The sequence below is a fragment of the Antedon mediterranea genome, chromosome 4 (genome assembly GCF_964355755.1).
Source record: "Antedon mediterranea chromosome 4, ecAntMedi1.1, whole genome shotgun sequence".
In the NCBI taxonomy this organism is placed as follows: domain Eukaryota; kingdom Metazoa; phylum Echinodermata; class Crinoidea; order Comatulida; family Antedonidae; genus Antedon; species Antedon mediterranea.
The window spans coordinates 21,039,892-21,056,600 of record NC_092673.1 but is presented as its reverse complement, the minus strand read 5'-3'; the positions used below and the strand labels follow the sequence as shown (position 1 = coordinate 21,056,600).

Genomic DNA, 16,709 nt, shown 5'->3' with positions numbered 1-16,709 from the left:
GTAATTTACAACCTAAACTTTGGATACAATAATGTTGTAGCGCGAGTCTCGTCGATTGGTCAAAAGTTTGCTCATCCGCCTAGTGAGTGCGCGTACTACGCTGGTTTGGATTTTGTCCAATCAAGCAATTTATTTCTATTACAAGTTTAATAGCGCCCCCAATGTTCAGTTAAATATATATATAGAGGGCCGGGGGGATCGTCGACGGATCTCATCATACAGATTCTGTTGTTTTGTTTTTTCTTTGTTTTAAAAAGGTATTTTCCGTATTTCTCCAAATGGAAGGATCAGAAAAAGTGTCTGCTACATCAAGTACAATGTGTATTCAAGCACCGACACAAATAACGTCGCCGCTTCTGAGACCTGCTGGTAAGTAGTAAACAAATAATAAGCATGTCTTTTTGTTGGCCTCTCTAGCCTAGCCTATCTAGGAACTAGGCCTAGCCTAGGCTAGCTAGGCCGGGCCTCTAGGAGGAGGCCTAGGCGAAGGCGCGCTAGTAGGTAGAGTATCTTTAGTAGGTGGCTAGGGCTAGGCCAGGCTACTCTCCCACTCAAACTGCGGTCGGTATGATAGAGCACCCGTAGAGCTAGTAGTAGAAGTATGCTAATTTCCTTATAATATCGGTGAGCTCAACCAGGTCCATGCCATGTATTGTATTGTATGTACCTTTTTAATATTTTTTTGGGGCTATTTTATGTTATATAGCCTAGGCCATCGGCATAATAATATTATTATTAGGCCTAGCTTGGCACAACACTACTAGGTTCAACCGCATTGATAGAACAACTTTACAATGTCATCAACAGAGTGCCGATCAAAAATAAATTATAAAATAAATGTAGGGCCTATAATGGTAGGTTGGGATACCTTGCCTTTTGTCATTGTGAATAGCCTAGTACTTCCTACAGAAAAGGTTTTTTGCCTATCTGCAAGATAATTGGATTGTTGGAAAACCTGCTGCAATGCTAACCTAAAATTATAGTACTAATAAATTAATAAATAATTTTGATATTATACTGTAAACCACTTTAATTGAAATAATATTTCAACAAACTCAAGAATTGTTCATTTACTATGGATTGTTTGTAAAATAGAATGGTTTTAAAAGCCTGTTCTTCCTGTGCAGCGCATTTGATCAATTAATAATTTACCTTTGTTACCTTGGGTAGCACTTTACCATCTGTTTCATGAAATGTGGATCTTGATTGCTGGCATAGTAATAGTTATATAAAAGGATTCGGAATGAAGATTAACTTATTGTTCAACTTCAATGAATGTTTTTAATAATGAATAAAATAATAATAACAACTAATGAAATGCTACTTTTCTAAAAATTACCATAATAATATTAACTTTTTAATATTTTTACACACATTTGACACACACAGGTGTATATTAAACTATAAAAAAAACACACACAATGGACATTTTTACAGTAATACAAAAATGATTAAAAAAGATTCCTACATTTTAAGGAGAAAAGGAAAAACATTAAAAGTTAAAATGTGTTAAAAAATAAATGCGCTTATAAAAACATAGTTTGATACCAAAGTATTTGGGTTTTATTGCAGTAAATCTTTGGAAATACAAGGTGACCCATCTCCAATTATTTTTGTTTTTATTAACATGGTACCCAATATACAGTAAATTTGTCCTTTTGTCTTAATCCTGTTTTATTATTTTTTACAGCTTTGGGTGCCATAACATTAGAAGACTACCAACAACAGTACTGGCCGGTTCTTGATAGTGCAGTCCGTCAATTACTCGCTCACTCTGGAAATTACGTACCAATATCTTATGAACAAATGTACAGGTAAAAAAGATGACAAGATACCAGTTACTACTGTAGTAGTAGTGCCAGCTGGGTAGTAAACAGGGCAATGATATTGTCAAGGAATTACAGTAGACTAAATTAATATTGATTATTATACTGTAGCTATGTTATAAGGATTGTTTAGTTATCACAGAGGCACAGACAAGATTATATATATGACAAAAAATGTCTTGTAACTCACATTTTTGTCATGGAAAAATAGTTTGACATCCAATATGAGTTGGACCCAGAACCATGGGTTTTGTAGACAAGCAACACAAGAATGAATAACTTAACCTACTGTAGTTATTAATTGCGTGTTTTTAAATTTCAGTTGTGTTTACAAATGTGTTTGTCAACAACATTCGGAAAAAATGTACAATGATTTACTTGGCTTGATCAAGGAACATTTGACCTCGATTGTCTGTGAACTAAATGTACTTCATGTAAGTATTATTAACATAGGCTGTGTTTATACAACACCCTTCTTACTTTACTTGCTTACTATGTACATGCGAGTTTTCACAGACGAAGGTCAATCTTCTAAACTGAGCCATTTAGGGGATGTTAACTGCTGTTATAAACAGGAAGATCAGTCACAGACTCAGTCTTCTGCACATACAGAGGGCTTGTCCCCTCAGGCTACTTAAAAAAGGCTACTTCAGCTCACCAACTGGCCAAATTTGGCCAGTAGCCTTTTCAAGTAGCCTTTCCAGGTAGTTTATACAACACCCTGATTTAGCGTGTTGACGGGCCCATAGAAATAACATTAAAATGGGTTTATAGTTTGGGTTCATAGTTCACATAGCGTGTGAATGCCCTAGCAGTTAAAACAAAAGGAAAGCTATAACATATAGCTGCATGAAGCCGATTCTCCACGCGGCGAATTTGTTTGCGCGAATCGAAAGTTTCGGCTTATACGCATTGTATTCCAAATTCCTCTCTGCGACGAATTCTACTAGTCCCACGTGTTTTTCGTTGAACAGCAAAAGGGATAGTTTGAATTGTTTCTACTTTTGACGAAGCGAAAAATTGTGCAACCAATCAAAGCTCAGGAAATGAGCTATGATGCGATCATGAACACTCATGCGAATTGAAAAGCTCAGCAGACATGTGATGAACATGGAAACCGCAGTTATTCGCTCTTAGTACCAAAGTAACATTTAAGTCTCATCAATATTTATTTATTGCCATTGCCATTTCACTTTGTTTTTTCTAGCAATCCAATACAGATTTTTTTCTTGAACATTTCTATCAAGCTATGCAAAATTACAATCATTCCTTAAAAGGCATAGTTCCAATTTTCAATTATATGGTAAGTCTAACTATTTTCTTTATAGTGACATTTGTATTATAGTGCCTGCTATAGTTTCATAAAAACTCCAGATTTTTCATTTTTCCAAGTTGGGAGGTCTGGGACAACGTTTTAATTTTGTGATTGCGAAATTTCAGAATTTTTGTAATGGAAGTCATTGTAGTCCTGGCAACACATTCAATTTGGACATTTACTGTGCTTTCTGCAATCTAATAATAGCTTAAAAATAGTTTTGAGTTAACAGTGTTGTTCACCATATGGTGTTTTTGTTATGTCTCACAGAATAGGTTTTATGTTACACACAAGTTGAATACAGATTTGCATTCAGAACTTACTAAGCTCTTTACAGTATATATAGCAGAAACACAGGCTTGTCACATTTTACGTAAGTTTTATTGTATTACAATACTACATCAAAATCTTTGTCTTGTGAACAGGATTGCCTTTGTTGAAAAGATGTGAATTTGCATAAATACAGTATATAAAGCCAAAGCAAACACTAATTAACATAAAAAAATATTTGTTCGTTTGAATAGTAATGTTTATATTGTTGTTTAGGTTTACTAGACGAAGCTCAAGGGAGACCATTTGCAGTAAAGCCAGCCACTGCAGCTGGTATCATCAAAGGACTTTACTCATTAAATCCAGGTTTGTGGTTAAAACAAAATGACGCTGTTATGCTATTTATACTTAAGCTCTGTCTACACTATCAAACTAGTTTGACAAAATAAATGCGATGTGCCCAACTATGGTAGTGATATGCCCAAATATGGAAGTGATATGAAGTGAAATGATATTTTTTGTCACATAAAGTTTGATAGTGTAGACAAGGCTTTAGAAGTGTATATTTTTGTCTGTGTGTGTTTGTTTGTCTGTTAGCAGGAACGGAACACAAAAAAAGATATGTAGTCTCGGACAGCACATATAGTTTCATAGTGTAGACATAGCTTTAGTGTAACATAGTTGCACAAGGCACTTCTTGTAATGAAAGTCTGTGTATTTTAGTTCACACCCTGTTAGTTGTAGGCTGTAGTGTTGAATCCAGGATTTTGGAATGGTGAAATTAAGTACTGCACCTAACCTAATGTGCATGTTTTTCATTGTAGCCTATGGGCTGTGGCAATCGATAATAAAATCTTCATTATTAAACTATATCCTTTTTTAGGGTTACCAATTCAAGGGAAAAAAAATACTCATTTGTTAAGCTCTGTCTACACAACCAAACTTTATGTGAAAAAAATGTGATGTTCCCATATATGGAAACAATGTGGTCATATTACTACCATATTTGGGCACATCACACTTTTTGTCAAACTAGTTTGATAGTGTAGACAGAGCTTAATACCAAATGACTATTGACAATTTCTTTTTATCAAACAAAGGTAACTACCATTTATATATAATACTCGCATGTGTTTTATAGAATTTGCAACACTAAATCCAAGGTTGTTTGCGAAATACATTCCAAATGTGTTACCACCGACACGGATGGAAGACTTGCCAATGTATGCTGAGGAAGCGCAGGTTATGCAACACAATTTACAAGAACAACAAGGTTTTTCTAGGTATGCAGTGTGCTGTTTTTACAATTAAAGTGATAATATTTTAGTTTAGAGTTTTTATTTCACGTTTCAAGCTGAGGTAGAGAGACCACCCTTATACCCTTTCACATCTGCAAAATGTAACAACTTGTTGTAACTAGGTTTGCATAGTGTGAATACAATTTTGTGGAAAATCCAAAAGAAAGGAAAAACACACTGACGAGAGGCCTGTTTTTGTACCGAGCACGCGCATGTATTGCCCTGGTATTAAACTGACCAATCATAGTAATCAAATAGTGCATAACTACGCTCTCCTTCCGAAATATCTCAGGGTTCGCGCATGTGTGTATGAAAAAGTGTAATAAATCGGGAGATCAAACCTGGTTACAAGTTATACAAATTTATGCAGATGTAAAAATTTTAGATACTTGAGTCATAAATTTTATTATGAATTGTTTTTATTATTCTTTACATTTTTAATTGTGTTACAGATTACAACAGGATAGGAAAAGATCAAGTGAACAAGCTCTTTTAAGTAAGTTCCATCTTTTATTTTAATAATCTGATTTCTTGATATTTTAATACCGTATTCATTCGAATAAACACCCTGCTTTGAATAAACGCTTCCCTTGTGTAAACGCTCCCCCCCCCCCCCCCAACGAATAAACCATGGAACATCATTGAATAAACGTACTTGCCTACGGATACAAGTACTTTTTTCTATTCCCAAATTCTTCCAAAGTATGTTGCACGCTTTTTTTTGTTTTCTGATTGGCTCTTGTGTTAGAAATGGCGGGCCAAGAGGATATATATTTAATTAAATTCTGAAAGATTCAAAACCTTTCTTTAAAACATTTTGTAAATTCTCTGTATTGCTTTAGAAATGAATTTCTAATTAACAGGTAAAGTTTAATGTTTTTAGATTCTGCAATTACGCAGGACAATACCTGAAAGAAATGCGGATGAGGTCACCTAGATTCGCAGGCCGATGATCACCTCAAACCATGTTATATTACTAACCAAAGAGAATTGATTTATGTTGAGTTGGTCTTTCATTTTAATTTTAAAGACACAAATACCACAGGAATCAACAGTGATAACAAGTAACAATCAGTGGTTACATTTTGAAGGGTGTAGAAGAGTGGGAGAAGATAATATATATTTGCGGTTTGAAATTTAAAACTTAAAATTCTATATATAATTTATTATATAGATTCGTGACATTTTCTCCATGTATGAATTTATATAAATGTTTATAATAGTGAAATTGGTCAGATGTTTTGCCCTACAAAGACGTGAATTATATATAAATTAAACACAATATTTTTGAGCAGAATTTTAGTGAAACTGATTACAATACAACCATGCAACGAGTTTTATTGTCACTTTTTAATTGGTGTGGTATTAACATTTGCCCATATTTTTAGATAAATTAATGGTTAACTAATTAATCTTTTGATAACTGAATTAAAAATGTAAAAAAAAGACTTATTTCATACTGAATTTCGTATTAGTGAAAGAATGACAAGAATAAATTATTAGTAATATCCTTTTGAATTCAACTATATAATTATAACCAGAGAGTTTAGGGTTCAGTAAGCCCCTGCTATTAAGAAAAATGTATTGTGTGTAATTACTTTTCATGTACAATAGTAGTACATATTATCCTTTTAAAACTGCCATTAAAAAAAAAACTGTAGAAGAAGAAGAAAATTGTATACACATAATTACCAAATTTAATCGGTGTTATATTTAAAACTTCGGCTGAAAAAAAAAACATTGCTTTCTTCCTGTACGGTTTGTGCTATTGAGACTTATTTGAAAAACAAAAACCAATTGGCTGGTCCAGAATCGCAATGTGCTTTCCTTGCCTACAATCTACTTTTGAATTCTTTTTTTTTATGTTATTTATTAATATATTGATACAAGATTTTGTCTCAGGCTGGTAGATGAAGGCATGAATATTGTGTGTTGAAGGCAACTTTTCAATCCTGGGTTCTTTGCAGAAAGAGTAATGATAGTAATTAGTTTAGCCATGGAGGTGGTTTATCTAACCACTGTGTGAATCCACGAAGCAATACAAGATGTATATATTTTTACCAGGAATACAATGATCTGTTGAAGACTAAAATCAAATAGGAAACCATTAGTGTGCAAATTAGCTGATAAAAGAAAGAAAATAAAAATGATTACTAAAAACACTATTTTATCTATAGGACTTTTATTATATTACCAATACTGAAAACAACAAAACACATATTTTCTAATAAACTAAAAAACAATTTCATTAATATTAATGGCTCTCTATTCAGTCAACTCCCCAATACAGGAATCTGAATGTTATAAAAACAATTTGAGATTCAAAACATAACAATCAGTAAGAGCGTGTGGCACAGTGTGTTGGACTACCGATCAAGGTTCGAACCCAATTCTTGACGCATTGCTTGTATCCGTAGGCAAGATACTCTACTTATGTTTGCCTCTCTCCACCCAGGTGTATAAATGGTTACCCGGTTAAATCAACTTTGTGCTGATTACTAGCTGCATTATGGGAGTATGTTTCCATACATGTCTGATCCCAAAAAAATGACTGGGATAATAATGTGAAGCGCTTAGAAGCATTGTGCAATAAGCGCTAAATAAAAACTGGAAGAGTGAAATTTACTCCTCCCTGGGAAAACCAGACAAATTAAGCCAGCCCAAGGGGGCTTTTGTTATTGAGAGCGTAAGCTTAATTGGTGGCTGAATTTGTTAATGAGGTCTAATCAAGATTTAGGGCTGTCATATCTCGTAAAAGGTCAACCTCTCGTGACCCTTGATGACAAAGGTCATCACTTAATCTCCATACACGAACAGCGCCTTCACCATCGCCACATGCTAACAGTGACTGCCTGCAAAAAAAAAAAAACACATTAGTATTTAAAATTAATAATTGAGGTTTTTTATTTCATGAGTGTATGTGTTGCACTATGCTTATAATCTACCTCACCTCAGTTTATGTTTAAAGGAATGATGAACTTTAACAAAATATTATGAAGCGCCCTCTAATTTTATATATCGATATTAGTTAATATTAATTAATATACATTTTTTTTGTTGAATATGCAATTTTAATGTCACATAATAGTACATTCACTTTGACCCAAAATTGGATTGAAAAAAAATAATATTTACCTAAATAAATTAATTTAACACAAATAATTATCAAATTGACTGGAAGGTTAAATTTAACTGTTTATTGCCTTTTTATAAGTGAAATAATTATTTTTTTCTATGGAAGTGAACAACTTCATTCAAGCTGCAAAATGTGCTATTAAAAGTCTGATTTTATAAAATTTACTTGAAACAAAATATCACCTGATATGATTGAATTCCAGAGTGTATACTGGTACGCCTTTTTTATTTATCTCTAAACTCAATACAGGTAAAACTTTACTCTTCTTAAGATCAAACACTAAAAGTCTGCCTTCTCCAGTTCCAACAGCAAACACAAGTGGACGAACAGGAGACCAGCGTGCAGAGAATAAATAACTGTCACCTGGTTCACACACCATTACAGGATGGGACTGTAAAACATAAACATACAGTGTAATATCTTTCACTCTGGTAAGGAAAATAAAACATAAAGTTGAGTCTGACTTCAACAATTACAGATTTTTCTGACACATTGATAGAAAACCTTGATTTAAATTAAATACTAGAAGAATATGTTAAATGTATTTATTCTGGTCCGGAAGTTTAACTGGAAACTGAGGAAATTTGGATTGGGGCCATCTATGGCCCCACTGCAGCCAGCAGTGCAGTGCCTACCAGATCAGCACAACTGGAGATTATTCCCTACTCTTTTCGAATAGTGTACCAAGTTTTTTAACGTGCACATGTACACGGGACCAACATCTTTACATGGAGAGTAAAGCATCTTGCCTAAGGATGCAATTAGTATCAAATTAGTGTCAAATGCTAGTCCAATATTATCATTACACCATAACTCTCTGGTATATACAGCACCCACCGCGATTCACCGACTCCTATACAGAAAGCAATCGGGTTCAATGTTGCTTAAGCTCTATCTACACTATCAAACTTTATACGACAACAAAATGTGATGTGCCCATATATGGACATGATGATGTCATATCACTACCATATTTACACATATCACTACCATATTTGGGCACATCACACTTTTTTTGTCAAACTAGTTTGATAGTGTAGACAGAGCTTTAACTTTAGTGATCTGATGAGAACTGGTGTTTCAATGCAGAATGGCTGTTCAATATCAGTAAAAGCATACATATCATATAACTTTTTACCTCAAGTACAGAATGTATCCTAGCACAGGAATCTGAGCTGCAGGATAAAAACAAGTTATGATGAAATGGAGAACAATGTGAGCTGTAAACAGGACCTCGATGTGCTTGGAATTTAAACGCAACTGGAAGTGACGTTACTAGATCATTACCTAAAAGATACAATGGCAAATTCATATTTTGAATTAGGTGTGGAGGGTGGTTGTAAATTTGCTGAACTTAAGATGATTTCCTATCTTTTGCATTGTAATTTCTGAAATTTACTACATCGATCCCTGCAATAGGGAAGTATGCTGTATTTCTTTGAGGGTTGTTTAGTGTTCAGGAGGGTTTTAAAAGGGGCATTTATTCGAGGGAGGCGTTTATTTGTGGGAGGTGTTTATTTGGTTGGGTGTAATATGGTAACATAATTTAATCATCAAATAAATACCCTCTATAAAAAATACAACATAATTAATATCAAGATTTGATAAAATACAGTAAAAATTGTATTAAAATGCTTGGTAAATTGTAGATCATGTCAATGAATTCTACTACAAATAGAAATGTGTTGTAATACAATATTGTGTATATATGCATGTTGCAGGGTGTTTATTAGAGGAAATAAATAAAGGCCCTGGTGCATTTATTCGAGGGTGGTGTATTCAAAATCATTCTATGGGTGGCATTTATTCAAATAAATACAATATTTGTCTTTAAACAACAACGATATGAAAGTATACAAATATCATGCTCTTTGTATTGACCAACATATTTGAGCGAGACCCTAGGCAACAGTACTGACGTATGTTCATACCAAAAAATACTTATTTCACCACTATTATAACTATACCTTCTGTGAAATCTTCAACCATATTGCACTTGTAAAGACCACCAGATTCACTGCCTACAATCATGCTGGATTGATCATCAGGCCAGAATGATAAACATGTCACTAAGATTAATTGAAATGCAAAAAATGAAAAAAAAACTGATCTTGAAAACTGTGTGAATACTTAAATACTGTACTTTATTTGTCACTATCATATACATTAATTATTAAGTTAGTTTAATTAGTAAATATATATATATATATACTTAATACAAAACCTTCAACCGTGAAACTTATTTGTAGAGAAAGCTGATAGTTACCTCCTAGACTAGCTTGCTTTGTGTCAGATCCTAGACCTTTAGTTGGTCCAGATGAGAGAAACCATCCAGCAGACAATTTCAGCTGATCTTTGCCCACGACAAAGTCCCAAATTAACACCTTTCCTTCACTACATACGCTCATTACCTACCAACATCAAGGAAAGACATATTATATCTTTTGACACAAACTATTTATTTAACACAGTATTTAAAAAAATGATAGTCTGATCATAGGACTGAAAGTAAAATGAAAAAAAAAAGGAACAGTCTACCTTAGCTTTGTTTCTGCTACGAGTAGACTGCTCAATCCAGACTACACTACAAACTCCTTCACGGTGGCTGTCCTCATCCAGACTAGACGAAGACATAAGTGGTTCACTTTCACCTAAATCCCAAATCATTGCATCACCTAATACATAAAATAAATCCAGTTTTTAATATTTAGCAATATACAAAAATACTCTTGTGTAACCTTTTACTTTTTTATCATCTTTGTATTTTTCATCAAAGAACTTGATTACATAATTACCACTAAATGTTCCGCCAGCGATCCATGCTGGAAACTTGGGATGAAATGCTAAAGAGTTCACACAACTCTGGAAAAAAAAATGTAATGCAAAAAATGAAATTTCTGTCCATGTTATTATCAATCCGTCTTTCTATTCTCACAACATCACAAGTTTAGTAAATTTATTAAAAATACTTAACGTGTAAATGAACTTTAAAACATAGATAACAATGATACTTACTGACACCTCGATGGATGTGTCTGGCTTATCTTGTTTGACCTTTTGACGGTCTAGATTCCAAGTCAACACAAGTCCCTGAGTTAGTAAAAAAGTAAATTTAAAAAGTCAACCGACAAATCACAAAATAAATATCTCTTGTTCATGAATATATAAATCAAGAAATTAAACCAATTATTCAGTTTTTCCAGCAAACTAACAAACCATTTCCATAAAATCGGTACATGTTCAGGATCAACCAACTATCAGAGTGAGTGTGTGGTAAAGTGGTTAAGATGGTGGAATTTGAAAAGAAATAGGATTCTAGCAGGTCTGAATTGAATTGAAAATTGGTCCAGAATTGGGACCATGGTCCCAAATGGTCCCAAAATTTAATGGAATGGTCCTTGACCACATATCTATGTGTATATTCATTTTGGTAAAGATCTTGTAATTACTTTTTGAGTAATCCTGCTAACAAACAAACTAGCCCTCGCGCATAGCGCGACACTTGGCCAAATCAAAATTGGCCTCCTGACCTTGACCCGATTTTCACCAAAAGTGTGTGTCTTAATGCTGTGTGATTTAGGCTAATTTCACTACAATCGTGTGTATACGAGTTTGGTGTAAAGGTTATGTAATTAGCCTTTCGAAATAAGTTTTAAAATTACAAATCACAACTTATAACTCATGCCTCTTGTACAAAAATGAAGTTTTTTTGTACAAGTAGTTCTCGAGAAAATCCAATTTTAGTTTACTTGTTACTTTAAGACTGCTCACCGGCTTTTGAAAATTCTGTCCTATCTTTTAACACTAGCAGGTCTGAACATAAATCTGAAAAGTGGTCCAGAATTGGGACCGTGGTCCGGATTTTAACCAAAATTGGGCAGTGTCGTCCTTGCATGTATGGTAGTAATTAGGAGTCATTCAAATCAAAATTGTAAGCACAAGAGTGATGACAAACAAACAAACACACACCCACAAACCGCACCAATCAACATACTTGGCCAATTTTCAAACACACACGACCGATTACAATCATATACCTCTTTGGCGGAGGTAAACAAAAATAATCAAGAAATCCACCTATCAAAAATGTTCACAAAATATGTACTGTACAGTACCTTATGAGTACACCAATCCTGATGGTCTGTCGTGCCATACCCAATTGCTAGGGTCGAACCAATAGCATTCCAGGACAGGGACGTACATTTAAGTTCCTTTACAAGTTCCGTAGCAGTCAATGTGTGAATACAACTCATAGGCAAATCCTCATCCACAGTTGACACATCATATCCTATAAAAAAAGATATTGATATTTTTATACTTTTAAACCTGTTTAAGTTTGTGCAAGTATTAGCTCAGTGTTTTATCTATCATAAAGCAATCCTTTATACTGTCTGTATCTGTCTACATGTGGTGAGTATGGGGAAGGAATTTACGGTATTCATAAATTGTTCTCATAAATTAGAAAAAAAAATCATACTACTTAACAGTCAACCTTTCATAAACATAATATTGTCTTTCATAAAGATATATATTTTTTTTAAATCTTTTTTTTTGTCACATAAAAGTTATTTACCTCCGCCAAAGAGGTATATGTAATCGATTGCGTGTGTTTGTTTGTCTGTCTGTTTGTTTGTCTGTTTGTTAGCAGGATTACTCAAAAAGTAATTACAAGATCTCTACCAAAATGAATCTATAGATAGATATGTGGTTAAGGACCATTCCATTAAATTTTGGGACCATTTGGGACCATGGTCCCAATTCTGGAACACTTTTTAGTATACTTTTCGGACCTGCTAGTGTTAAAAGATAGGACAGAATTTTTCAAAAGCCGGCGAGCAGTCTTAAAGTAACAAGTAAACTGGAATTGCATTTTCTCAAGAACTACTTGTTGAAAAAACTTCATTTCTGTACAAGAGGCAAGAGTTATAATTTGTGATTTGTAATTTTAAAACATAATTTGATTTAATGTGCACCTTTTTTAATGCGAGTAGTTTAAAAACCTATTTCGTTTCAAATTCACTCGTTTTATTTTCGCGTTGCTGTTCTATTGTTAGTCAACTGAAGCTATTGTTAATTGAAAGGCTTATTACATAACCATTACACAAAACTTGCATACACATGCTTGTAGTGAAATTAGACTAAATCACAAACAGCATTAAGACACACACAAATATAATATATATATATATGTAAGAGAATTTTACAGTAGGCACTCTCGTAGTGGCTTTCTAGTTTCTTTTTATAATTGAAAACACAATTGTTTATATTCTATGGAAGTTTATTAAAACTGCAAAATGGCCTATTCAAATTATCTTTAAAGCTCTGTCTACACTATTAAACTTTATGTGACAAAAAAATGTGATGTGCCCATATATGGAATTGTCATATTACTACCATATCTGGGCACTTTTTTGTCAAACCAGTTTGATAGTGTAGACAGAGCTTAAGGCCCTATGATAAGCGATCTAAAGCGTGAGCATTACCATCAAATGCATGGCTACGATGAGTTTTATCAAGATATTCCATCACACCAGGCTCTACACGTTTCAGAAATGCCAGCAGTGTCTGTAAAAAAAATCAAATTAAATAAATTATTTATGTTTTCACCATTCAAAGTATCGCTTAAAATATTGTTTTGGCTTTTAACTAGTTATTTTTTTACAATTTTATTTACGTATTTAGGCACATGTGGTCAAGGATTACCAATAGTAAATCAATCACTGCTGTCCTATCAGATAGGTGGAAATCCTCTAAGCAGAGGCTATTTGTGACTCAGTTCACCGGGGGAATCTCCTACTAATCTTGAATAATTAACTGGGTTCTTTAAAGTGCACACGAACAACTGGACATATTGTTTACAGTCCATATCCAAGAAGATTTACTTCACCACCAGAACTAGGAGGGAGTCGACTTCAAACGCATGAAATTATTGTTGCCTCTTTAGGTACGGTAAACAGCGCCCCTGCCAACCGTTCAACTGAATTCACCAGATCTGTTGATCTAGCGTACTTACATCAGGGTTATATTCTGGAGTTTTAGAAGCTTCGGGGCTTGTATCTTCTGTTTGAATTTCTACATGAGACTTCGAGACTGACTGAGATGATGCATCATCAGTTTCCACTTCCAACGTTTGTGTAGTTGAATTATGCAAATTTCTAACAAAAAAGAAATAAGTGACAAAAAAAAACACAAACAAAAGAAATCAATGTGTTAAATTAAAAAAAAAAATATTAAGATTCATTTGGTGGTGCGTTTGTTTCTCTTCACTCAAAACTCAATTACTTTTAAAAACAATTACTGTAAATAATATTACTATTATAGCACTAATATCTATTATTGATTGGCATTTGATTAGTTTTCTTGTGTTTAAAATTTGTACACTGTAAGTTTTTAGTTTAAACTTTCATCAGAATTGATTTACAAATTATAATATTTTATATACAGCAGTATCCTCCTTGATATGGTGCTACTGCACTTTCACACCGCCTTATAGTCTTATTACTCTTAGTTATTAGTATAAGTTCAGGTTTCAACCACTGACTAATAGTATTGCTGTGATCTAATGAACCTAACCATAAAAAAATAATATAAAAAGGTGCGAAAATACAGTAGCGCCTCTCTTTGACAATAGGCCAAGAATTTACCTTTCCTTTTTCCAGCACGACTTGAATTCAACTTCATCAAGATCTTCATCTACAAATTTTGCCATATTTATAGACGAAAATTAAAATTTGTCAAGTAAAGAGTACTACCTAGTTAGTAAGTGATGCCATTGAACATAATTCAATTTAAAAAAAATTTAGCCCAAGGTTAATAGTATCTGGATAGCAAAGTATAAATCGTCCAGTGGATGAGCCACTCTAACTCGCCTCTCTAAACTATAAATGTAGGCCTAGCCTACTCCACCATTGACATTGTGATGGACGGTTATTAGGCCTAGGTACAATACGACTCAAGAGATAAGTCACATTCAAAAGTAGAATGTATATGTATAATTCAATTAATGTCCCTTCCTTCATAAAAAAAAATCAGAAAAACAATATTATATTCGACTTCTGAACACTTTGTTTACTTGATGTAGGCCCTAGGCCCTACTTTTTTTTTTGTAACTAACGTAAACATCAAACCAAGGTGTGCGCCACCATTTTCTCAAAACGTGTGGTGGCAGCATTTCATTTCACCACATGTGTTTTTGTATTTGTGTACGCAGCTAGCGCTACATGTGTTCCGCGAGTTTTAATTTAGCTAACGAAGGAATGCGAATAGAAAAACTAGATAGGTAGGCCTAACTACTCTGTTTAAGGTAGCGTACATGAATGGAGATTGAAACTAAACAGTAGTACGTGAAGTTTGTCTGTATTTGAGCCTGTATGGTAGGCTATAATATCATATGTATTATAATTATACTGGTTAATATTATTAGAGGCCTGGCCCTGGGCGAGAAAAGTCAACACGTCGAATATTCAACACACGGTTACCACAAAACAGGTCTAAATTAACAATCCTGCTTACCTTACTTAGCCTGGCCCTATTAGACCCTAACTATTTTTAATTTATTATTAAAGTGGATGAGAAGCTATTGAATGTTGGTGACTTAAGCCAATTGAAGTTCAGCTAGTCGCCCCGGGGGAGGGGTGGGGGTGTGATTCTTAAATATTTCTATACATGTGGGTAGGTGCCGCATTTACAGGGTAAATTTCCGTGGGCCTGGTAATTCAATAAAAACTAGCCACCAGTGTTCAGTGTTATCGCAAACTCTGTCGCGAAGGGTTCCCCTTAGTCTGGAGGTAGTACAAATATTGCACCTTGCAGTTCAAGTCCGTAGTATTTTTATAAAACAGGTAACGCAAGTGCCTCATGTCTCAAAGTGACTGCTGCACCCCTACCGGCTGTTTGTTTTGTATGCAAATGACCCCCGGGCCGGTCGCCTCTCTAAAATAGGCACACCAACCATCTTGTGTGTAAATTTGTTTTTTAAATGATAGCATGCGGCGTGTAATATTTAGACACTCAACTTATTTTAAAATAACCATGGTGTTGTGGTTATGGGCACACCATGCATGCAATTCTTGTATATCGCTTAGAAAGGAGTTGGGTATCGGTTTACTAGGTTATTTGCACATGAGCTAGTTTTATAGTCCTTATCCAAGGAGACTTGTTCTACCACCAGAACCATGTATAGAGTGAGCATCGAGCTTTTGCCGATGTTATGGCTATGCAATTACTGTCTAATAATGCCTTTGTTCCAGTTTAAAAAAACCGTACTCCATGTTAATTCAAACAAGTTAAAATAATTTTAATATTCATTTATTCATTTATTCATTCTTTCATTCATTCATTCAACTATACAATTTAATACAGTACTAATAACTAATAATCCTATTTAACACACAACATACAACCTTGCAAAGAAGGCTTTGTTCTATCGAATTAATAATTTAATTAATTTTTATACCTCCCTTATCTACTGTAAAACTTTTCATTTTCTATTAACAAATGAGGGTCGATCATGCTCTGTCAATATATTGTAATTTTGATATCAACAGTGTAACTTGATTCAACTGCTGTATATTACAAATTCATGGTCACAGAATGATTTTAGCACACAATATCAACACCAAAGCACACTCATGAAATATTTCTGGTATATTTATTGTCAAAAAAAGACGAACAATGCCACAAATAGCTGGAAGGCTGAAACCGTAACATTTTTTAATACAAACAGTAGAAGTAAATCTTTATTAATTATTAAAGTCTGACCATACTACCTACTACTACCTTTTTGCTGGATGTCAGTTCTATAAACGCTAAAATAGCTATAACTACATGTAGGTCATAAACTATCCGTATGCTAATATAAATAA

The 16,709-nt window shown here is 33.9% G+C and overlaps 2 protein-coding genes across 3 annotated transcripts; one reads left to right on the top strand and one right to left on the bottom strand.

The window, feature by feature from the left end:
* Positions 1-2: 2 nt before the first annotated feature.
* LOC140046868 (CDK2-associated and cullin domain-containing protein 1-like) lies at positions 3-6,856 on the top strand. The gene is made up of 9 exons (XM_072091603.1): positions 3-369; positions 1,691-1,814; positions 2,149-2,260; positions 3,034-3,129; positions 3,412-3,514; positions 3,688-3,777; positions 4,553-4,694; positions 5,162-5,205; positions 5,593-6,856. Exons 1-9 carry the CDS (start codon positions 279-281, stop codon positions 5,619-5,621), a joined length of 831 nt encoding a protein of 276 aa, XP_071947704.1. The 5' UTR covers positions 3-278; the 3' UTR covers positions 5,622-6,856.
* A 14-nt stretch (positions 6,857-6,870) lies between these two features.
* Positions 6,871-14,942, bottom strand: LOC140046866 (cytoplasmic dynein 2 intermediate chain 2-like). 2 transcript variants are annotated; one of them, XM_072091599.1, is made up of 12 exons: positions 14,490-14,942; positions 13,859-14,000; positions 13,329-13,410; positions 11,961-12,133; positions 10,861-10,935; positions 10,641-10,707; positions 10,384-10,520; positions 10,112-10,256; positions 9,813-9,914; positions 8,984-9,132; positions 8,028-8,236; positions 6,871-7,561 (listed from the first exon to the last, which is right to left on the bottom strand). In XM_072091599.1, exons 1-12 carry the CDS (start codon positions 14,552-14,554, stop codon positions 7,432-7,434), a joined length of 1,476 nt encoding a protein of 491 aa, XP_071947700.1. In that variant the 5' UTR covers positions 14,555-14,942; the 3' UTR covers positions 6,871-7,431. The 2 variants fall into 2 exon arrangements, with proteins under 2 accessions (XP_071947700.1, XP_071947701.1); XM_072091600.1 differs by having other exon boundaries at positions 8,984-9,015.
* Between the last annotated feature and the right edge of the window lie 1,767 nt (positions 14,943-16,709).